This window comes from Naegleria gruberi (assembly GCF_000004985.1).
Source record: "Naegleria gruberi genomic scaffold NAEGRscaffold_12, whole genome shotgun sequence".
In the NCBI taxonomy this organism is placed as follows: domain Eukaryota; phylum Heterolobosea; class Eutetramitea; order Acrasida; family Naegleriidae; genus Naegleria; species Naegleria gruberi.
This window is the reverse complement of record NW_003163315.1, coordinates 216,994-239,184: the sequence shown is the minus strand read 5'-3', so window position 1 is coordinate 239,184 and position 22,191 is coordinate 216,994. Positions and strand designations below refer to the sequence as shown.

Genomic DNA, 22,191 nt, shown 5'->3' with positions numbered 1-22,191 from the left:
TTGTGTTCGGAATTTTCATATTAAGATTTGAAATAGAGGGAAAATATCTTTTATTCAACTCTAGAGTAACACACAATAATCATTTGCAAACAAACACTCCTCTTCAAGTGTTATTACTCTAAGGTTACAATTTCTCAATGGTTTACAGTATTATTGAGGAGAGCAAATCCAAAAGGCGATCCTTTTTGTGTGGGTAATTAATATTCATAAGGGGTTTGACAAAATCAGTATGGTTAAAACCATCTAAAATGATCTTTGCAAAATGGCACTTTCTACACTCAGAATTCTGATACAAATCAGTAAATTCATGTATAAATGACAAATCTACAGTGGTATCTTCTTGACCATGAAGAATGGATATTCTAAGGTCTGGGTTATTGTTGAGAATTTGTTCGAGTACTAAGGGAGATGACTTTTTCAATATTGCAACAGGAGCATATTTGGTCAAGTCGCCTCTCATTACTCTGTACAGACCTGATATCTTTTCAACTCCTCTAGTCTTTTCTTTTTCATATTGTGATTCCAAATCATAAACTGCAGCAAGACAAATGAGATTTTTGATGTATTTTGCAAAAGATGGATCGTCCAAAATACTTGTTAAAACAATATGTCCACCAGCTGAATGCCCACATGCTGTCAGCTCAATATCTGTATTGGCTATATCTGATAAGTGTGAGAGGTTGTTTGATAATAAATAATTATTCAAATCTGAATAAATCCACTCAATACACTTTTTAATGTCACACATTTGATCCTCAATGAATGCTTTTGGGCATAGTCTGTAATTACAGATAATTATTGTAGAATCCTCGAATTTTTGTGACAAGCTTTGAAATAGTTTAGAATAAATTCAATTTTAAAATTACCTTTTTCCTAAATAATGATAAATATGCTTATTTCCTATTCAATTTGTATTTTGAGTGTGACAAACAATTAACCTACCTGATGCCCATCCACCACCATGAATAAATAATAACACTCTATGTTTTCCATCTTCAATTTTTACTGATTTGGCTGGAAAAATGTCCATTACATTGCTCTCCTCTTTTCCGTATTTAACATCTTTGAAAAAGTATCGGGATGTTGTGTTAATAAATCTTCCAATAACACTATTATTATTAAAATAATAAAGTGAATATCGGAGCGTGAGGAGAAGAAACCAGGGTATTAACAGAAAATGTTCCCACAACTCGTGCAAAATGTACGCAAGGGTTTCTAGTTTCATTTTTTTTAACTTTACAAATCTTGTAATTTCTACACAATTATTGATACAAGAATATATGAAAGTTGGAAGTTGAAATAAATAATAATTTAATCCTTTGAAACATTCTTTGGCTTGAGCATTGGGAATAACAAGACATCTCTGATTGATTTTTGATTAGACAAGAGCATTACCAGTCTATCAACACCAATACCCCAACCACCTGTAGGAGGCAATCCATATTCGAGAGCTTTACAGAAAGCTTCATCATTTTCATGTGCTTCATCGTCTTGCTTCTTCTTTTCTTGTTGTTTTCTGAATCTTTCTCTTTGATCTTCTGGATCGTTCAATTCAGTGTAGGCATTACACAATTCCTTTGTTCCAATGAAAAGTTCAAATCTTTCAGTGATAAGTGAACTATCTCTGTGAGATTTAGAAAGTGGACTCAAATCAACAGGATGGTCCATGATAAATGTTGGTTGAACACATTCAGGCTCAACAAAGGTACCAAGCAACTTGTCTAACAGGTATCCATAATTAACTTTTTCTGTTGAATATTTAACCTTGTGTTTCTTGCAGATATCTAATAATTTGTTGACTGCGTCTGGGTCAGTAGGCAATGGAAGTTTTTCCTTAATATGTTCCTCAATCGAATCAATAAAAGAAACACGTCTGAAAGGCTTACTAAAGTCAATCTCTCCGATATCATCAACTTTGAGAATAGGTGAGCCATTGATTTCTGTAACAATTTGTCTGAAAAACTCTTCAGTCATATCCATCATTTCATTATAATCAGCAAATGCTTGATAAGCTTCACAGCTGGTGAATTCAGGATTGTGTGTAGAATCCATTCCTTCATTTCTAAAAACTTTACTCAATTCAAACACTCTGTCCATACCACCAATAACTAATTGTTTCAAGTATAATTCTGGGGCAATTCTCAACTTTAAATCCATATCGAGGGCATTCAAATGAGTTTCGAAAGGTTTAGCGTTGGCGCCACCACTCTTTTCACTGAGAATAGGAGTTTCAACTTCGAGGAAACCCTTATTGGTAAAAAAGTTTCTGATAAAACTCATAGTCTTATTTCTAATTAAAAATATATTGTAAAGCTCTTCGTGATTTGTTAATAAATCCAAATATCTATATCTAAATCTCTTTTCAATATCATCAAGGGAAGTGCCTTCGGAGTAAGAAACCTTGTGAGGAAGTTGATGCAAGCATGGGCTGAGTAATGTAATTTGTTTTGGAATAATACTCAATTCACCCTTGCCGGATTTGGCTGGAAATCCTTTAATTCCTATAATGTCACCTTTTCTTAGGATGGTATTAATTAGAGAGAAATTGGTTTCATCAGTAGTTCTATTACTTTCATCATAATATTCGGAGCCAGTCATAATTTGAACTTGATGAAGGGAATGATCATTATTAGTTCTAATTGTATAGAAAAAAAGTTTAGAGCTTGCCTTTCTCTTACTGATAATTCTTCCAGCAATACATTCCTCAACATCCTTCAATTTTTCACTAGGTTGAAGATAATCATATTTTTCCTTGTACTCTTTAATGTTACTAGTTAAAGCAAAATGATTTGGATAAAGTGTTGGCAATACATTCGGATACTTTTGTTGAAATTGCTTTAATTCTTCCTTTCTCATTTGCAAATATTCTTCATCGGAGCTCACACTAGTATGTTCATGATTAGATTTATCACTCAAAAAAGAATGTGTTTTAAATCCCTTTCCACATGATAATGTTTTTACATTCATCCAAATTGGTGATGAGTATTTCTTTGAGAAGAGCCCTGAAGTAACACACTTTCCAACAACACTTCTTGTTCCGTACATTTTTTTAAATTAATACCTGTTCGCTAATTAATATAATCATTAATTTCTTTAATTTTGTTTATTGAAAATTTATTACATCTTTACTATTGGTAATATTATGATTATTTGCTTCGGATAGTGATATATTACACGCCTTCAGATTGAACGCTATTCCTATTGGGAAATTTAAAGCTTTTTAATGATTGTCATCTTTATCCAAAATCAAAATGAGACTAAACCAAGAAAATGGAAATCTTATTATTTGAACTACAGCAACCATTGTCTCATTAACAGAAAAAACAATAAACCAAATAATAATTGAAATATCATCCCCCAACAAGAATTAATTAAAAAAAGAGGAACATCCTTCTTCTCACCACAAGCCAAGCAGGAAAATCAATTTACCCCACGTGCGCGCACAACGGACAATCAAAAAAAAAGCCTTCTTCATATCTAGCAATATTTTCACTCTGTTGTTTCTTCTTCTTTTCTGTGGAGTCATCTTTGAAACAACACTCTCTAGAAATATCCGAGAATTTAATTATTTATGGAATGCTGTTTTTTCAATTAATTCAATTAAAAGATGATGATCAAGTTGTTAATTCAATGATGGCTCATGCTTCATCTAATCAAGCCTTTCAACTTTTAAATAATAATACAAATAGTAATGGAACATTTAATAATGTGGATTCTAATGTGGCAATATCTGGAGTAAATATTATTAGGAAAACACCAAAGAATAAGAGTCATAACGGAAGTTCTTCTGACCATATTATTCCTTTGGTGAAGATGTTCGCACAAGCACATGATTCGGGAGAGGAACTTTATCAAAGAATTCTTGTGTTTCTTCCATATTCATCGGCTATTATCTTCAGTTGTGTTTCACAACATTTCAATCAGCTGGCTAAAAAACATTCGCCATATATTTTCAGTATGAATCAATTTATTCAATGGTATCATCAAGTTTGCGTTTTAATGTTAAGTTCAAATACCGAAACAATCACAGCTGACATTTTGAAAAAAAAGCAACACAACTTTTTGAGGTCTGTTCAAGTTATTTCACGAAGTTGTAGAATACAATTACTATTGAACGAACTTTTTCATAAAGCAACTATACCATCGATTGAGGAGCCAAAAGATAAACCAGATATACCACCAGTTGGAATATTTATGTGCATACCTTTATCATCTAGAGTAGAATTTACTAAAAAACACAAAATGGTTAGACAATTAATCGATACCATTTCACTTCAAAATGTATATTATCAAGAAATGTGTACATTTTTACTAGGAAAACTTCAAATTATTGAATTTGAACAAATCAAAGGAGAAGAAAATTATGGATTTTCCTCTGTAATTCAATTAATACCTGATTTGCAACAACTTGACCAAAAAGTGTTTATTCACCAAAACCTTATGGCCACAACTTTACAAAATCAACAACAAAAGAAACGAGTGACATTATATCAAATGTCTATAGGAACAAACTCTACAAAATATGGAACATTTTTAGGACTCTCAGGAGACTTGGCTAATAATGAAAGACAAATTATTGTAAATATGGCAGGAAGCAAGTACGAATTCAATGATATCATTCTTTACAAGCTTTGTCAACTAAGTGGTGTCATTACTAATACTACATCGATGTCCGTAACAGAAATGTTCCAATTTTTGGCAATGTGTGGAACTTTGGACACTTGTCAAAATGTAATTGAACAATACTATAACTATAAGAGAAATAATTTACAAACATTCCCATCAGCAATACAAAAATGCCAAGTAACAACTAGAGAAACAACAGAAGAATTCCGAAGTATTGACTTTGTATCATCCACTTTCCTCAAACAATATGTATTTGAATTAACAAATATCAAATCCACAAAAATTTATTTATTAGACTTACTTATTAACATGACAAATCAACTACTCTGTGATATACAGCTACTAGAGATTCCAAGAAGGCTTGTTAATTACCAAAGAAACAGTCAAGAATATGAAAGAATTATTAGAAATGTTTCAAATGTATTCGGTAGAGAAGTTAGATTCAAATTACTGGGCTCTAGTGTTGAAAGTACAAATTATAGTATAGTTAGAATGAATGTTGTTCCAACAGTTTCTAATAAGCTCCTAGGTGCAACAAACAAGTCTAGTCTCGAGCTCGTTTTTAATTTTATGGGATTCACATCACTTAAATATATTGGTGCAGAGAACCTTAGATTAACAATTAGGACATCGAATAAGAAGCTTGCTAGCTTGTTAGGTATCAAGGAAGAAAGAGATGTGTTAATATTGAATAACCAAATTGTAAATGTGAGAATTTTGAAAAATCTCACTGAAATATTGGAATTGAATTGGAGCGAAGCAGAACTTTTATTTTTCTTAATTACTATAACCAATTGCACATCTAAGGCATTCTTTACAGAGTCTGCTAAAACAGCATATATTGAAAACGAGTGGACTAGCATTCAAAAAGAACAAACGTCACTATTTCATATTGCAGAACATCTTTCTAAAATCATGCAAACACCCTCATTAATAAATGCAGACGAATAGGATAATTACAGAAATATACCACTTTTATTCATATTAAACGACTTTTGATTGCCGGTAGCAAATAGTTGTGAAGTATCATATTTGCCTGGATAAGGTACATTTGTTGGAATAACATCCATATCTCTCTTAGTGTTCGAAACGAAAAAGCTTGAACTAATATGTTTCTTCTTCTCCAACTCTGCCATATTACCACCAAATCTATCAAAACTAGGGTAATAACTTGGGGGACTTGCAGGCGTTTTTGTTGGTTTTTTCCTTGTATTCCCAACAAAGTTACCAAATCTATCCATATTGTGGTTCTTGAAAATGTAAGATCGTCCATCTTTTTGCATATCTTCCACAGCAGATTTTCTTTCAATAGTACTTGGAGTGATTGGCTTACTAATATCTCGAATATCGACCTCCTCATACATTGATTTTGGATTAATATCGAAATCTCTGAAAGTTGCAGATCTAAATACTGATTGTGACAGATTTCTTTTTTCTTTCCTTGAGTAGAGCATATCTTCACAATGCTCTCTTTCATACTTATGGTCAAACATATCCTCGAATCTATTTTTTACAGCGGCTGGAGAAGATAGACCCTTAAATGCTTCAAATCTTTCAGTTTTTGAAGCAAATACTGATGATTTAGCTGATTGAGCTCTCCTTGGTGATTCAACTTCATAGCTACCTGGACCAACCATAGTTGTTGATGTTGGTGTTTTCAATGATTTGGACACTGGTTCTACAAATGACCTAGTTCCTTTTCTACTACTTGGTGTTTTAATAAGGCGATCCTCAACAAATGATTTTGGTTCTGCTGAACCTGGTCCTGGAGTAATAAATGCAACTCGAGGTTGATCAAAAAATCTCTTTGTTTGAGATGCTAAATTTCCGTATCCTTTCTTTGAATCTGATGGTTTTTCTTCTCTAATTTCTCGTTTTATATTATAAGATGTTGCATTTGGTCCTAGTGTATCATTCTATTGCAAACATGAAATTAAATCAAAAAACATCCAACTCAACAACCTACCACAAATACTTGAAAACGTGTTGTGCTTGTTCCGAACCCTTTTCTCTCCGAATAATTCAAGTTTAATTTTGTTTCAAACCGAGAGGGAATTGAATGAGATACAGGTAATTCTCCTTTCTTCAGCTGAGTATTCCTCAGCCTATTTCTTGTTTCCTGTACAGATAAACTTCTCCTTTTCGTAGTACTACTAGCATCAAAAGACATGAGAAGAATGAATTTATTGAGAGAGAAGCGTTGAGAATGAGATCGGCTTTTTCCTTTGCGGTTGCTACCTCGTCACGCTTAATGTTCTTTAATTTTTTTCTATTTTGTGACTTCATTAAATTCACCCGCCAAAACGGCTACAAACTAACTGTAGACATTTTCCGATTTGGATATTGATGATTATATTTTTGCACCAAGAACTCTTAATAATACTCATAAATAATGAATTATTATTGACAAATAATATTTAATTAAATAATAAATAACAAAGAATAAATAATAATTTTAATCAAGATAAAAATCTTTCAAGTCATCAAATAAAAAAATGCAACACTCGGCATCAAGTGCCTCCCTCTATCAACCATCAAACAATACGGGTGTAGAGAATGAATTTAGTGAAATTATTCCACTGATCACACAAGCTTTGATTAGAAATTTAACGGATAAATTAAAGGAAAAGAGAAAAATTGGTGGAGAGGAAATTGAAAGGCTTGTCTTGAAATTATTATTGACTGATTCGGATACATTATCAACAACAACAACATCTGTTGTACCATCAAGTGATGATGATGATAAATTAAAAAAAGGAGAAATACTTGTTAAAAAATTGATTAGATATTTGACAATCCACTTGATTGACTCTATTCAGCCAAATATGAAGAAAGGAGGATTATGGGCTTTAGGATCTTGTGCAATTGCTTTGTATAGAGATATTGGAAAGTATTTGGAAGATTTGGTTCCTCCTATTCTTCGTTGTTTTGGTGATCAAGATGCTAAAGTAAGATTTCATGCTTCCGAAGCTGTGTATAATGTAGCTAAAATTGCAAGAGGAAAAATCATACCACAATTTCATGTAATATTTGATGGATTGTGTAAACTAAGTGGAGATCCTGACACAACAGTTCAAAATGCTAATGTTGTCTTGGATAGATTGATTAAAGATATTGTGACAGAAGATGAAATATTCAATATCGATCAATTTATTCCAGAGCTTAGTAAGAGAATTAACACCAACGATCCATATGTTAGACAATTTTTATTGAGTTGGATTATTGTCTTGGATTCTGTACCAGATATTGATCTGATTGAGTATCTTCCTCATTTCCTTTCTGGCGTATTTTTCATGTTAAGTGATCCTAATAGAGAAATAGTCAATCAAGCCAAAACAGTTCTTGATGAATTTTTAACAGAAATTGAATATTCCTACGATTCTATTGATTTTGGTCCTCTCATCAAAATTCTCATCGCTCATTGTGATGATGCTCCAGGAAGTAGTCTTGCAAAACAAACAGCTATTATTTGGATTTACAAATTTTTGCTTTTCGACAAGAGAAAGGTATTACCTTATCACTCACAGGTCATTGGTGCTATTTTACCACACATTTCCAATAATGAAATGGATTTGAGAAACGCCAGTACACAAGCTAATAGTGAAGTTATGAGAATAATAGAGGATAAATCAACACCAGATCAAACTATTTCATTCAGTGATGTGATGAAAGTCATCAAGACTGAATTGCAAAAGCCTTCCATCCCTAATAGAATTTGTGCTTTGAAATGGTGCCACATCCTTCTGAATAAGAATTTGGACCGTGTAATGAAGCATATCGACATTATTTTTGGATTACTTTTGAAATCTCTATCTGACCCTAACGAAGATGTTGTTTCCCTAGATTTACAAGTTTTGGCAATTATTTCAACCACTGAAGAAAATTTCCAAAAGTTCTTAAGGTCCCTCCTTCAAATGTTCCAAAATGATAATAATTTATTGACCAAAGCTGGTTTTATTTTCAGAAAATTGAGTGTTATGCTCAATCCAGAGAAAATTTTCAAAGAACTCTCAAATATCTTATTAGATACCAAACAAAGTAATATGGAATTTACATCATCACTGGTCCAAACTCTTAATATGATTTTACTTACCAGTAAGGAATTGTTAGGATTGAGAACCTCCATTAAAAAGTCCCATAGCTCTGTTGAAGGTCAAAAGCTTTTCCATGATTTATTTAAGAGTTGGTGTCACAATTCAATTGCCACTCTTACTTTATGCCTTCTTGCCAATCAGTACAAATTGGCAAGCTATTTAGTTTCTAGCTTGTAAGTTGTCAACAAATAATTCACTTTTCTTACTACTTTAAAAGTACTGAAATCGAAGTGACGGTGGAGTTTTTAACACAAATCGATAATCTTGTTCAATTATTGGAATCTCCAATCTTTGTTGATTTGAGACTTCAGTTGTTAGAGCCTCACAAACACCCTTATCTCCTCAAAACATTATATGGGTTGATGATGCTTTTACCTCAAACAACAGCCTTCACCAAATTGAGCAAACGTTTAGAGTGTGTAAATAGCCTTTGTATGATACAAATGACAGGTCAAAAGAGTCTTGAAGAAGAAAATTCAAAAGAAGACAAGAGTCTTGAAGAAGAATTATTACAACACTTCAAGACAATGCAATCCAAGTTTAGAACTATTAATGAAATAGAAACTGATTAATTTATTAAATTTGTAATTCAATTCCCAGATTTTCCAGATATTTTACAACAAGATACTGCTTAGAGTTAATTGCTTCTCCATAAGGTGTATGTCCCCATCTATCTCTTGTATTAACATCAGCTCCGTAATTAATTAACAACTTAACCATCTCGAGCTGTCCTTCACAACAAGCCAAGTGGAGTGCTGTACGTTTATCATAGTCTTGAATATTTGGATCAACTCCTTCATTTTCAATTAGTCTTGTCATTTCTTCAACTGCTCCAATACTTCCAATATTACACATTATTACAGGTAAGAGAGCATCACTGACTTCTTTGATATCAGATTCTCCTCCTTGGAAATTCAGAGCTTTACAAACTGCTGTAACAAATCCTCTTTCTCTCAGGGAGTAACGAGAAACAGCCATTGGCTTATTAAGCTCTCCTCTCAGATCAACAGTGAGCAATCTCTTTACTTCCTCAATTTCATAATCGCAACTCAATAAATACACTATAATAATTACTTAGTAATATGTTCATTTGTTAAAACTTACTCAATTTTGTGACTGATGCCTCAGGTGTCATACTTTGAAATATTAAAGTTTGATATTCCTAAAATACTTACTCTGATCCACTCGCAACTCCAATTTCATAAAGTACTGATCCTGTTTTATAAGATGCAGATACAGCTCCCTTAACTATTTTTGTACAATATAAGAAATTTGACTTTCAATAGAAACTTACAACATTGAGTACAATTTACAACTACAATTCCTCTATTCGTTGCTTCCTTAATAGCTTGTAAAAAGTCAGATCTAGATGAAGGCACATTACCAACACCATAAGATAGCATTACTACTCCTTCCATCTATTTATCATCAGGTATGAAAAATAACAATTTTGAATTGAACTACTTACTGGAGGCAAGAAAAAGTTGGACATCAATGTTGGGCTAATACCTGGGAAAATCCTTAAAATACCGACTATTATTTTGGTCAATCATATAACCTTCAATAATCTGTCTACTTACCATTACTGTTTGTAATTGGGACCATTTTGAATTCTTGATTCTGAGCAGGAGGTGGTCTAATTAAAGACCAATTAACTTCCATATCAATACCCAATTTAACTAATGGTGGAACATTTGGAGAATCAAATGCACTCAAATCACCTGCATCCATTTTAGTACATCTATTTCCTCTAAATAACTTGTTATGGAAAAATACACAAACTTCTGGAATGTAAACTCTTGAGGCAACAGTAATAGAACCCAATAAATTATCAAAACCTTCATTTCCAAATGTAAGAAATTGTAAAATTCCACATGATTAACATACCATCATTTCTTGTTTGAGAAATTGGAATTTGTGAACCAGTAAGAATAACTGGTTTAGCCAAATTTCTAAACATGAAACTCAAAGCACTCGCAGTATAACACATAGTATCAGTACCATGCAAAATAATAAACTAAATTTGATAATCAAGCTTAATATTCAGCAATATCTCAAACACTTACACTGTCATAATTATTGTAATGATCATAAACGCATTGTGCAATTTTAACCCAATCCTTATAACCCATATCACTACTATCCAAAATTGGGTCAAATTCTAATAATTGATAAAGAGCTACACAACCATCATCACTTCTTGGAGTTGAAAACCATTGATCAATCTTTGCTTGTTCAGTTGTTTCATTATCTTCCTCATTAATAACACCTGCCAATGTCAAATATAATTTTCTATGTCTTTCATCGTTAAATTGAGATAATTGAGCAAGTTTCTTTCTCAAATATCCCTTAACTGGTTGATAACCCTCACTACTCTTTTTCATACCAATTGTTCCTCCTGTATAAATTGCCAAAATTCTTGTAATACTAATTAATGTATTATTTCCTGTTTCTTGTGGTGTTGATTGACAATTTGATTCTCTTTCCAATTTTCTCTTTGAATGAGGACTGTTTCCATAGGGTCCTTTAGGCACTTCCGAATTATCCAATCGAACAAGGTTGGAAAAACTCAAAGAACCAACCATTCCTCTTCCTTGTTTATTCACAACTGTAAAACCTTTTTGTTCCGATGTTGGTTTTTTATCAACTACTCCTTCATCACTATTACTACTACTATTAGTATTATTATTATTATTATTATCAGTTTGAAAACTTGTCTTGCTTTTTGGCAAAGCACCACTACGATGATGGTTTTCAAGCATTTTTTTTGAGTAATGCACTCGAATTGGGTAATAAAACCATTGATGGCTCAATTTTTTGTAATCTCGAGTCCAGCCCTGGTTTGATATTGAAGATTCTTATTGATTATTCATCTACACAGATGAATAAAGCAATGAGGGATAAATTTAGAAGATTGAGAATATTGATGAATTTTATTTACAATTGAGATTTATTTTGATGATGATAAATTAATTTTGTTCTTCTTCGATGGTGGTGGTTTGTTGTGTTGGAGCAGTATCATCGTTAATGTGCTGTCCATCATAATTATCGAACATATTTGCTTTATCCATTCCGCTGTGTCTAATCACAGAAACAGAATTACTAGTGTGCAAATAACTGTCATACTTTTTAATTGGTTTGAAAATTGATGGATAATCGTGAGCAAGAGAATTTAAAACAGTGGAGGCATCATTGTTTGTTAAAATTACAAGTAAATCCGAGAAGTTTAATTTAGTATAATCTGTAATTTGATCAAAGTAATCACTCTCTTTCACAGCTTTAATCCATTCCGATTATTGATTAATTAAAATTTGAATTTAAACCTACACTCCAAAATAATATCTCCCAATTCCTTTGAATGAATATATTCCAAAAAATCAGCCTTTGTCCACTCGGATACTTGTTTTAAATCTGTTGTTTCTTGATTGTCATCACCACTTCGAGAACCACCAAAAAAATCTTTGAAGAAACTTTTCATTTTTTTTGTTTTTGGATTTTTTTATTAATTTTAATTGAATAAGGAATTTCACAGCAACAGTTGTTGTTATCTTCCATTGTTGCTCATTTCCTATTATTGAATATTGGAATACTAACTGATTAAATATTAGAGTCAATCACAAGAAAGCTAACTGTGTCTTGCAACTGTACAAGTGTAATGATGAACAATGTTTTTACAAGAAGGAAATGGTGCTTAATAATCTACAGTTTTTCATAATTGAAACTGTAGATTGCGCATAAAATACTGAACAGGCCAAGGGAGGAAAATTAATGAAAGAATAGTATTTAATTGACTTGGTTTGTGTGTTCATGCCCAACATGGTCATCTAATTTCCTCTTTTAATATTTTAGCAAGTTGACTGTCTAAAAAAATGAACAGACTCACATTCAACACGTCAAGCCCAAGAAGAGGTCTTCTCACAAGGGTCAAACATTCACACTTTCCACAACAACATTACGCACTTGAATTGAAAAAAACAATTAATTTATTATTTGATACAACAACAATACAGAGAGTTTCATTTTCTACTGGACATTGTCTCTCTAATAAGAAGAATGATGATGAAGATGTAGTACTTGATAGTCATTTGTTCTTCCTAAGATTTGATGCGGAAGGAAAACAATATTCTCGAGGACAATATGAAGAATTAAAAACAAATGGAGGCTCGGAATCGATTATTAAAAAAGATACTCTATTATTTATGCATGGATTATTGGGAAGTAGTCAGAATTATGTCTCCCTCATCAATAATTATCATCCAGAATTATTGAAAGGAGAAAGAGAAGCCTTCTTGATGGATTGTAGAAATCACGGAAGAAGTCTTCATACTAAATCAATGACCTACGATGATTTGGCTGATGATATTTTGAATTTATGTGAAGAACAACAATTAGAAAAAGTAAACCTGGTCGGACACTCCATGTCTGGTAAAGCTATCATGAACATGCTTTTAAGAGAAACTATGAATGGTAACGAGAAGGAATTATTGAAAAAATTCAACAAGATAGTAGTCGTGGATATTTCACCTGTTGATTATACTCAAGACTCTAGATGGGTTATTCAAAATCACATCAAGGCAATGAAAGGAATAGATCTTTCCAAACTTAAAACTAGAAATCAAGCTGAGATAATTCTCAAAGATTTATCAAATGGAAACATTTCAAGGGATGTTCGTTTATTCCTTCTTACTAATCTTATGAGAAAAACGTTGGACGACAACTCTGTCAAATGGGAATGGAGATGTAATTTAGATGTTATTGAAGAATATTTAATTCAAATTGGTTCCTTCCCATTCAAAGTAAGAGATGATCCTCTTGGTATTTACGCTCAATTAGCACCAATTCAATATAATTACGATAATATTTTGTTTTTGAGAGGAGAGAATTCAATGTACGTCACAGACAAGTACGAGGAAATTACAAAATTATTTTTTCCTCGCGCCAAATTCAAAACAATTAAGGTAAGTTTTCAATAGTTGTACTTTGTTTGAACTTGAGAAACAATTAAAGAATGCATCTCACTGGGTGCACGCAGACAATCCAAACGACTTCGCAGCTTCATTAACCGGCTTTATTGGAAACTCTGATTTTCCATAAAAGAGTTTTGACATATTTTGACAGGGAACCCAAAAAGTAGCGGGTTAAACAGCATTGACAAAATTGAAGGGAATCAAGCAACAAATGAGCCGCATGTATTCTTGTTATTTACCCAACATTTGCTTGTTTTAGAATAGTGTTGAATCACAATTCATATGAACATGTCACCAAGCCATCAAACAATTTCAGTCGATTGGGCCTTTTTGGCTACTAAACAACAAAAACACAATGATTCAAAAGACATACCCTACTTTATGATTGCGACTCTAGTCGCCTTCTTACTCAAAAAAAACAACTCAACTAATCCAAAACAAAATGTTAATGGCAATGCCAGGCAGCCATCATTCTCCACCGATTTACTCCTCGCAACAATACTTTACATCACAGTATACCAATACTACCAATACTACTAGTCCTCCAACCAATGATGTACCTTATAACATACAACCATCTAATGGATCAGCATCATCTGTGATGAAGGGAGACAATGCTGGTACATCCAGTCACATGTTCCACAATTATTCATCTATTTCACCTTCTCCCAATCAAGAAGACATTAGACTTCCACCAATCAATACACTCCTATCTGAATCATCACAGATATCAAGCCGTTCTAGACCACCAACAGGTAGCAAAAGTCCATCATCTTTACTTTATGATCTACATGCCAATAACATACATGCTTCTATGATGCACCAAGTGTTTAATTCATCCAACAGACTGACCAAATACAACACCAAACATACTTCACCCATGCCATTTTCTCCAGTATCCTCTTCCCAAATCCACCATCCACTCTCCTATCATTCTACCTTTCCAATGAAAACCGACGATATGCATGCGAAAGGCACATCTATAAACACTTCATGTAACATGAATGTTAAGCATGATGCAAATAACACTGATACATGCACTGTAGCAACACATACCAACCATGTATCTTCATCTGAACATGCATCTTATCACAACATGCACATGCATGCAGGACGGGAAATATCTCATGTAAATCATTCGACATCTGACATGAATGCCACAAAAGAGATACCAGATGTCTCATTGAAGAGAAAACCATATCATCCTGTAAATACTAATTCTTCGACATCTTCTAATGATACATGCAATGAGGAAAACTCTTCATTCAGCCCAGAACGAACCAAAATGGCATGTAGTACATGTAGAATAGCAAAAAAGAAATGTGATGGAAAGGATCCTTGTAGTAGATGTTTTAGATTGGGGAAAGAATGCAAATTCTCAAATACTGGTAAGACTAGAGGTCGTCCAAAAAAAACCGCAACTGAAATCTCTACAAATCAACTCCAATTTCACAACTCATTTGAAGAGCAGCCAAAAACCAAAAAAAACAAAATCAAATAATGAATAATTTACAAATTATCTTTATTTCTTGGTTTTCTTTTTCTTGCTCTTAACCTTAATACCAGCTGTAAATCTATTATCTGGAAGTGATTCAGCTTTGATTGTGCTTGAATGTGCTAACTTCTTTCTATCAAGCATAGCTTTTCTTTGCTTTCTCTGTGCTTCAGACTTTTTGATTCTTTGTTGTCTGAATAGGTCGGCATCTTTAAGGAAATTTTCTGGGTTTGCTAGCCCTGTAAGGAATTTACTCTGCCTGTTTTGGTATCTTTCTTGGTGTTTCTGAATGAGCTCATAGAGAGATGAATCAACGTCACTCTCTTTCTTTTCAGAAGTAGTTTTGCTTGTATTCATTGCTGAAATAACTTTTTCTTGCTCTTCCAAGATCTTGTCAAGCTTTTCATAATCTTTCACTTCCTCAGGTACAAGAAATCGAAGGGTTTGATTTGACATTGGATCATCTTTCAGAGGAATGTAAAATTTCATTAATATTTCACGAAGAGCCAACATGTATGAAGATCCAAAACAATTCAGTAAAAAGTTTTGTTTTTCCTCCACTTTCCACAAATAACAAACAGCAATTGAGAAAATGTCACAAATCTTATTGACAACAGCCTCTGGTAATGAGGCTAATTTCCTCTCCTTTGCAATGTTTAGACGTAATTTGATTTGATTCTCAGTCAATGTCAAAACAAACTTTGAATTATCATTATCATCAGATGATGTATTAGAACTTTCAATCTTGCTCCTAACTATTTTATAAATCTTCTCTATTGATAATAATTTAGTTGTGGTGAGCACATTCTCTGAAGATTTAGTTTGACTTTCTTGTTGTTGTACAATAATTGATTGATTATTATTTGTTTGTTCCTCTTTCTCCGATTCTACAGTTGTTGCAATTATAGATTGATTGGTCTCATCAATAATAACAGACTCATCAAGACCTATTGCTGCATCCTGTTGTGTTTTATTCCGTGGTACTCTTCTTGCTCTCCTCGATCGTTTCTCTGCGTGGATTTCTTGTGGTTCTTCGCTCATTTTTTTTAAAGTTGAAAAACCACCAAAATTGGCGCCAAAAAGTTTTAAGACTTTATTTTGCATTTCGGTAAGTGGCTACATGAGCTCCATATTGATCTGCTATTATTTCATATGATAAATTATTGTTGTTGAGAGAATGATACTTGGCAATGATTAGGTTGTGATTTTGTTTTGTTGTTCTGTCCATTTTGATTTCTATTGATCTATCCTTTGTGGTCAACTTGGCAGAAAGTTCTTTGAAAGCCAATTCAAGTTGTTTCTTTTCCTTCTTGAATCCTTTTTCCAAACAAAATCTCAATCTAGCTTGTTTCAATATGGTGATATCCTCATAGGAGATGGAACAGGAATTATCCTGTTTTGATTTTCTTAATTCGAGATAGGAATCGAAATTGAGGAATTTGTTGAGTGGAGCCTTCTTTTCTAATGAAATACCAAATAGCCACTCACAATATGCAAGGATATTGAAGGCTGACACATCCACTTCGTAATCTTTTTCTGGTTCAGTTAAAAAGCTTGCATTAACATATTGAAAGACCTCTGGTTTTCCTTGTAAAATTGTGTGATATCTGGATCTAAAAGAAAGGCAATTTACATGTTTAGGATCTAAATCATAGTCCAATAAAAGTCTTTCAATTTCCTTATTGAAATTGACATTATCTGGAAGCAATGAAAGATCATACTTTTTAGTTTGATGATTAAATATAAAATTGTTGATAAACATCTCAAAAAGATTCAACTCTTGGCAATCACCGAAAGGTGTCTGCTTCAAGAATGGAAAACTCAATTGTCTTAATTGAGGAGCAAAAACAGTCTTCTCAAAATATGAATATTGTGTAAAAGCAATAAGGTTATTTTCCAATGTTTCCTCATTTTCAAAATCATCCAAAATATGTTCAAGTTGAGTATCTTTTGTAATTTCAAAATTCTTATAAAAATCATTTGAAACAAATTCCACAATTCTATTCGAGTCAATCGGATAAGAAATCAATCTGGCCAACTCATTGGTGTAAGTAATTAATGGATATTCACTCTTCACCTCAATATCTACATATCTATCACATAAGCAAGATAAGTAAATCAACAAGAGAGCTTGTTTAAACTCTGCATTACACTCATTACTAACAATTAGAATTGTCAACCTTCTTACACATTCATCAAATCCCTTCGTACTCCTTACATGTTCCATTCCACCAACCAAAAACTCGACTACCTTTCCAAATTGTTCTGAAACATCCTGGAAAGAAGACTCCAAATTGCACTCTGTTAATGATGAATGAAGTCTAGTACAGATACAATAGACACTTCTTGCTATGAGCTGGGGCAGATAGAAAGAATCAAATCTATTCACTGGCCTTTCATCTTCATCCAATAAACACAATTGAAAAGAGATTGCATTCATCTGTTGCTCCAAATTGTAAAAGAACATTCGAACTAATCTTCCCTGAGCATCCAATTCCTTGCTAATTAAAGAGGAAAAACATGCGGAATGATATTTCCAACAAGCTACCAATGGACTCATCAGTTTGTCAGCTTGTTGATGATTAGCATGATTGACGAATTTCTTATTCATCAATTCAAAATCCTTCACAATGCAAATTGGAATTGCACCAAAGTAATAATACATTTTTTTGTTATGAACTTGCGTGTGTAAGTTGTTGTCATGTTCCCTTGTTTTGTATAAGCCGGTTTTAAATTTCAATAACGTTACAACACTAATTAAATTTAAATTTATCTACTAGAAAATTTATTTTGTGATGATGTAGGGCAAGAGAAATTGCCAAGATATGATGTTTCAGCACAGATATAATTTCGTTGGTGTTCAAAAAGGAAGATAATTTATTTCTTCTTCTTGGCCAATTCTTGTTTAGCCTTTTCGAGAGCCTTGGCTTCTTCCTTTTGCTTTTGCTTGAAAGCAACATCAGATTCATCCATAACAGAGTCGTCCTTCTTTGGCTTCTTCAACTATTTTCCGTTATCAATATTTGTTATTATTTTAATAATTTTCATCATACAAATTATAGTTGGTTATTAGTGAGCATTTCAAAAAAGAACTACAAAATACGTACTGGTTTGACTTTACCACCTTCTTTACCTGGCATTTTAAATTTTTTTTTTAAAGAGAAAAATTATTTTCGGAACGAATTTTGGCTTTACAAATTCCTTTTTAAATACCTCAATATTATTGGGAGGCAAGGTTGAGAGAAGGCAAAATTGAAATCTTTATTGGATGGAACACTTTCTTGAAGGCATACATTCACTGTAGAAAGAGGTTGTTCCTTTCCAAAAGTTTCTGATAGAAATTTCATTATTTACATGAGCAAAATGAATGGCTGCCTTGGAAGATGCAATTAGAGTTTGATGAATTTGGTTGGAGATGTTATCTGGTAGTTCAATAAATGGAGTAAGTACTTGTTCTGATGAAATATCAATGATTGTCTCTATTGGAACATCGTCATCATCATATAAGATTTGAGATTCATTATTAGTTGTTGATTGTTGAGAAGGCACTGATTCTTCATTGATTATATTTTCTGAATGATTGGATTGATTTGGTTCAATATGATGCTTTTCTTCCTCTTCACAAGATGAAATCTCCTTTTCATATCCAACATAGTTACAGGCATCCATTTCCAAATATGAGAGAATATTAAATCTCTTGGCAAGTTCAATACATTCCATAAATCTCATGACATAACGTTCCTTCTTTCTCAATTTTGACATGATATGGGAATCTTTTCTATAGTTAGCATGAGTGCCAAGTAAAATTACAGGAACATCTGGAGCTATTGTTTCCAATAAATTGATCCACGATGACATTGTGTAAAATAAATTAAAATCAATGACGCTGTATGTTAAAATAATTGCATCTGCACTTTCAAAATTGGAAAAATCATGTGATCCAGGTAATAAATATCCAACATACTGAACAAATCATTCTTGGTCAACTGAAAATTATAATTTCAAACTTACATTCATTTCGTATTCTACAGAGAGATTGTCATCCAATAAAATTTTGTTCTGATTATTCTTTGTAAAGAGCTTGAACATATCAGATGTATTATACTTTTCATAGGTGATCATTGTAAATCTCAATTTTCTATTTTCAAAATCATTCTTAATCTTTAAATTAAATAAATCTTCAGAGTTGACAAATCCCATAAAATTTTGAGTGAGTTTTACAGAGGGATGAGGAAATTTACTCGACAAAATTTGTTCCTTTTCTCTGAATTGCATCTTGTACATTTCTAATAGAGTTTCTTTCCATGTTGCATTGACACGTTTGTAAATGTGTTCACTCTGTTTCGAATAATAGTGATTGTACCCAAATTGATAGAGGGATTTATAATGGGTGACATCAAAAACTAACAAACAGTTAATAATATATTCGAAATAATTAAAAACTTACCCAATTGATAGGATTTACTGACTAATGATGACACAGAAACTGGAAGAAACGAAACTATACGCCCAACACATTCTGGTGTAAATCTCCTCGAATAAATTCTCAACAATATTGAAATATCATCCTTTGTTTCCGAAACAGAATTTAATTGATTTTTATCCGAAACATTTTCTGATTTTCCCTTCGATTCTTGTTCTTCAGCCTCTCTTGCTTCATCTTTTTCATATCTATTAATGAATGTAAAAAAAGACTCGGTTGACTGTTGTGAAGAATTCGTTGATGTGGCATGTCTAATCTGATACGAATAAGGAGAAGAAGGTGGATAATATTGTTGTTGTGGATAAAAGTAATCCTCTTGTTGTTGTGATTGTTGTTGTGATTGTGGTTGATTTGGAGTTTGGAAGAAATTTTGATGTGAAAAATTGGATGATAATTCACCTTCACTTTCCGCATGGTTATGTGATGTCTCATCGTTATGATAATAGTTTAGTCCATCATTTACATAACCATCTTCAACTTCGTATCGACTTGTATGGTGATGGAAGGAAGGTGGAGGTGTTGACATTTTTTTTAATTATAATCATGTGGAAATTACAAGTGACAGATTATTGTTTTCTCAAATTCCTTACCTGAATAAACGTGGACTGAGGCATTGGATTGGATGTTTGGATTGATCAATGATATTGTAAAGTAGATTTTTCAATTATTTTGTAAAATATTTCAATTTACAGTAAAAAATTTTATTTCAGTGTAGCTGATCCCAATAGGATCATGAGGTATTATCTTGAATTAAGAGAACATGAGTAATATTTTCTGTGTGCTTTACCAACAAGTAGTGATAATAGACTTTGAATTTCATGCCAATTATCAATGATTTTAGGATTAATTTACAGTAAAAAAAATGACGCAACTGAGCCTTGCTGATATCTGCAAGTTGCAATATCAATTATCACAGGAAGAAGAGAAGATAAAATCAATAAACTCGGAGGAGAGGGATGAAAAGTTGAAAAATCAAACAACAACATTCGGAACGTTTAATTATTCAAATGACGATTTAATTCGGATTGATTTATCGAGAGGGAGGATGACAAAGCCTTTTTATGAGAACAGCATCGATCCGATAGAGTACATTAAAAGTGGAGAGTTAGTTTTATTTCCGAACAAGAAGCAATTCTTAATTTCTGGAAATGAATTAATAATTATCAAATCACAAAGTGAAAATAATGAAACTCTTACATCGGGTGATTTAATTGAATATTATAGAGCATTTCCTAATTTTTCTTGGAGTCGATATCCACATTTGTATGATTGGATAATGAATAATTTGACAAAGGATGAGCATGAATCAGTCCTTAAATTAATGAGCGAGTACAAATCTTTTCATCAGAAGGAAAAACAGTTCATGACTGATTACAAGAAGTTTGTTTCGCAATTTTCATTGAATGAGTGGTTTTCTGAAATGTTTGATTACTTTTTCACTAATTCATCAACAAAATCTGAGAAAACTAAACAATTTGCTAAATCAAAACAGAGAAAAGATTCTTCCACTGCAATAAGTAGGGAATTTATGCAATACATATTTCCATATGTTAGCTTATTAGGAATCTTTTGGATTTTGAGAAAGTTATTTCAATTATTGAAACGATAATTGAAATGGCACTAATTTACAATATTCGCACCAAAAGAAAAAGAAAATAGAGGTCACTAATTTCGCCTAATTTTATAACTCTTCATATATTCTTTACAATGACATATTAATTATAATAGAAATATGAAAAACTCAATCAAAAAAAATGTTCGGAAGTAAGACAATCCAAATCCCATCAGAATTTCAAATCAGTGCCTCTGCAGGAGGAAAGTATACCATTTCATTCCAGGAACAAAATGGAATCCACTTGAATAAGGATGCTCCTAACAGTTTCAATATTAAATCCAGTGATGAAAGCATTGTTTCCATCTCATCACCAGCCACAGGAAAGCTCGGAGCTGCTACTAAAATTGATATTCAATTGAATGGACACAAGACATCATCCACACCTGTTACTGTCACTATTGATTGTAGATTGTATGTTTGTAGTGATAAGGGAATGTGTTCCATGAAGAATGAAAGTATAGTCCTGAATGTTGTAGTTGTCGATTCCGAAGCAACCACTGGTACTCATAAACACATCTTGACAATGGAATAAACACATCCATCACTAGATTATTTGGCTCGGCAATACTTGTTCAATTAATCCAGGAATTGATGGTTGTTTATTAATTTTGCATTAATTGTCTTGATGTAAAACAAATCACAACTATTTTTATCAAATTCTTCAAAATAGCAAGCCAAAAAAATGTTTACACTTGGAGATGGGAATTACTTAGACGATTATGAAACGTATGGATATTTGGCACTGATACATCCTTTCATTCCATTGTTTATTGTTGGGAAAACTCCTGAATTTTTTCAAATTCTGAGTATTCCTTTTATAATTTGTAGATTATTGTGGTGGGGATTAATATTATACGAGAGTGATGGATTTTTCATTTGTTATTATATTGTAAATTATTATAAGCGAGATC

General features: G+C 32.5%; 11 protein-coding genes across 11 annotated transcripts; 4 read left to right on the top strand and 7 right to left on the bottom strand.

Annotated features, from left to right (window-relative positions):
• Positions 1–142: 142 nt before the first annotated feature.
• On the bottom strand, positions 143–748 carry NAEGRDRAFT_64973 (uncharacterized protein; the record flags this gene model as incomplete). The annotated part of the gene is made up of 1 exon (XM_002679648.1): positions 143–748. One exon carries the CDS (start codon positions 746–748, stop codon positions 143–145), a length of 606 nt encoding a protein of 201 aa, XP_002679694.1.
• A 550-nt stretch (positions 749–1,298) lies between these two features.
• On the bottom strand, positions 1,299–2,988 carry NAEGRDRAFT_83039 (lysyl-tRNA synthase). Its single transcript, XM_002679647.1, has one exon. It carries the CDS (start codon positions 2,965–2,967, stop codon positions 1,312–1,314), a length of 1,656 nt encoding a protein of 551 aa, XP_002679693.1. The 5' UTR covers positions 2,968–2,988; the 3' UTR covers positions 1,299–1,311.
• Positions 2,989–3,633: 645 nt separating this feature from the next.
• Positions 3,634–4,994, top strand: NAEGRDRAFT_64971 (uncharacterized protein; the record flags this gene model as incomplete). Its single annotated transcript, XM_002679789.1, has 2 exons — positions 3,634–4,837; positions 4,966–4,994. 2 exons carry the CDS (start codon positions 3,634–3,636, stop codon positions 4,992–4,994), a joined length of 1,233 nt encoding a protein of 410 aa, XP_002679835.1.
• A 588-nt stretch (positions 4,995–5,582) lies between these two features.
• Positions 5,583–6,796, bottom strand: NAEGRDRAFT_47401 (uncharacterized protein; the record flags this gene model as incomplete). The annotated part of the gene is made up of 2 exons (XM_002679646.1): positions 5,583–6,542; positions 6,593–6,796. The coding sequence occupies 2 exons, from the start codon at positions 6,794–6,796 to the stop codon at positions 5,583–5,585; spliced, it is 1,164 nt and encodes a 387-aa protein (XP_002679692.1).
• A 325-nt stretch (positions 6,797–7,121) lies between these two features.
• Positions 7,122–9,319, top strand: NAEGRDRAFT_78950 (vacuole 14 protein; the record flags this gene model as incomplete). Its single annotated transcript, XM_002679788.1, has 2 exons — positions 7,122–8,893; positions 8,938–9,319. 2 exons carry the CDS (start codon positions 7,122–7,124, stop codon positions 9,290–9,292), a joined length of 2,127 nt encoding a protein of 708 aa, XP_002679834.1. The 3' UTR covers positions 9,293–9,319.
• A 382-nt stretch (positions 9,320–9,701) lies between these two features.
• NAEGRDRAFT_1759 (uncharacterized protein) lies at positions 9,702–11,137 on the bottom strand (the record flags this gene model as incomplete). Its single annotated transcript, XM_002679645.1, has 9 exons — positions 9,702–9,781; positions 9,825–9,856; positions 9,896–9,968; positions 10,015–10,138; positions 10,189–10,253; positions 10,301–10,558; positions 10,608–10,737; positions 10,787–10,899; positions 10,990–11,137. Coding segments are annotated over 9 exons (1,023 nt in total), but the record flags the coding sequence as incomplete, so codon positions are not given.
• Positions 11,138–11,689: 552 nt separating this feature from the next.
• NAEGRDRAFT_64967 (uncharacterized protein) lies at positions 11,690–12,198 on the bottom strand (the record flags this gene model as incomplete). The annotated part of the gene is made up of 2 exons (XM_002679644.1): positions 11,690–11,997; positions 12,048–12,198. The coding sequence occupies 2 exons, from the start codon at positions 12,196–12,198 to the stop codon at positions 11,690–11,692; spliced, it is 459 nt and encodes a 152-aa protein (XP_002679690.1).
• Positions 12,199–12,871: 673 nt separating this feature from the next.
• Positions 12,872–13,793, top strand: NAEGRDRAFT_3026 (uncharacterized protein; the record flags this gene model as incomplete). The annotated part of the gene is made up of 2 exons (XM_002679787.1): positions 12,872–13,678; positions 13,728–13,793. Coding segments are annotated over 2 exons (873 nt in total), but the record flags the coding sequence as incomplete, so codon positions are not given.
• Positions 13,794–15,209: 1,416 nt separating this feature from the next.
• Positions 15,210–17,847, bottom strand: NAEGRDRAFT_64965 (uncharacterized protein; the record flags this gene model as incomplete). Its single annotated transcript, XM_002679643.1, has 2 exons — positions 15,210–16,298; positions 16,705–17,847. 2 exons carry the CDS (start codon positions 17,845–17,847, stop codon positions 15,210–15,212), a joined length of 2,232 nt encoding a protein of 743 aa, XP_002679689.1.
• A 196-nt stretch (positions 17,848–18,043) lies between these two features.
• NAEGRDRAFT_78949 (uncharacterized protein) lies at positions 18,044–20,191 on the bottom strand (the record flags this gene model as incomplete). The annotated part of the gene is made up of 6 exons (XM_002679642.1): positions 18,044–18,185; positions 18,290–18,315; positions 18,476–19,006; positions 19,147–19,168; positions 19,194–19,585; positions 19,630–20,191. 6 exons carry the CDS (start codon positions 20,189–20,191, stop codon positions 18,060–18,062), a joined length of 1,659 nt encoding a protein of 552 aa, XP_002679688.1. The 3' UTR covers positions 18,044–18,059.
• A 1,228-nt stretch (positions 20,192–21,419) lies between these two features.
• Positions 21,420–21,812, top strand: NAEGRDRAFT_64963 (uncharacterized protein; the record flags this gene model as incomplete). The annotated part of the gene is made up of 1 exon (XM_002679786.1): positions 21,420–21,812. The coding sequence occupies one exon, from the start codon at positions 21,420–21,422 to the stop codon at positions 21,810–21,812; it is 393 nt and encodes a 130-aa protein (XP_002679832.1).
• Positions 21,813–22,191: the final 379 nt, after the last annotated feature.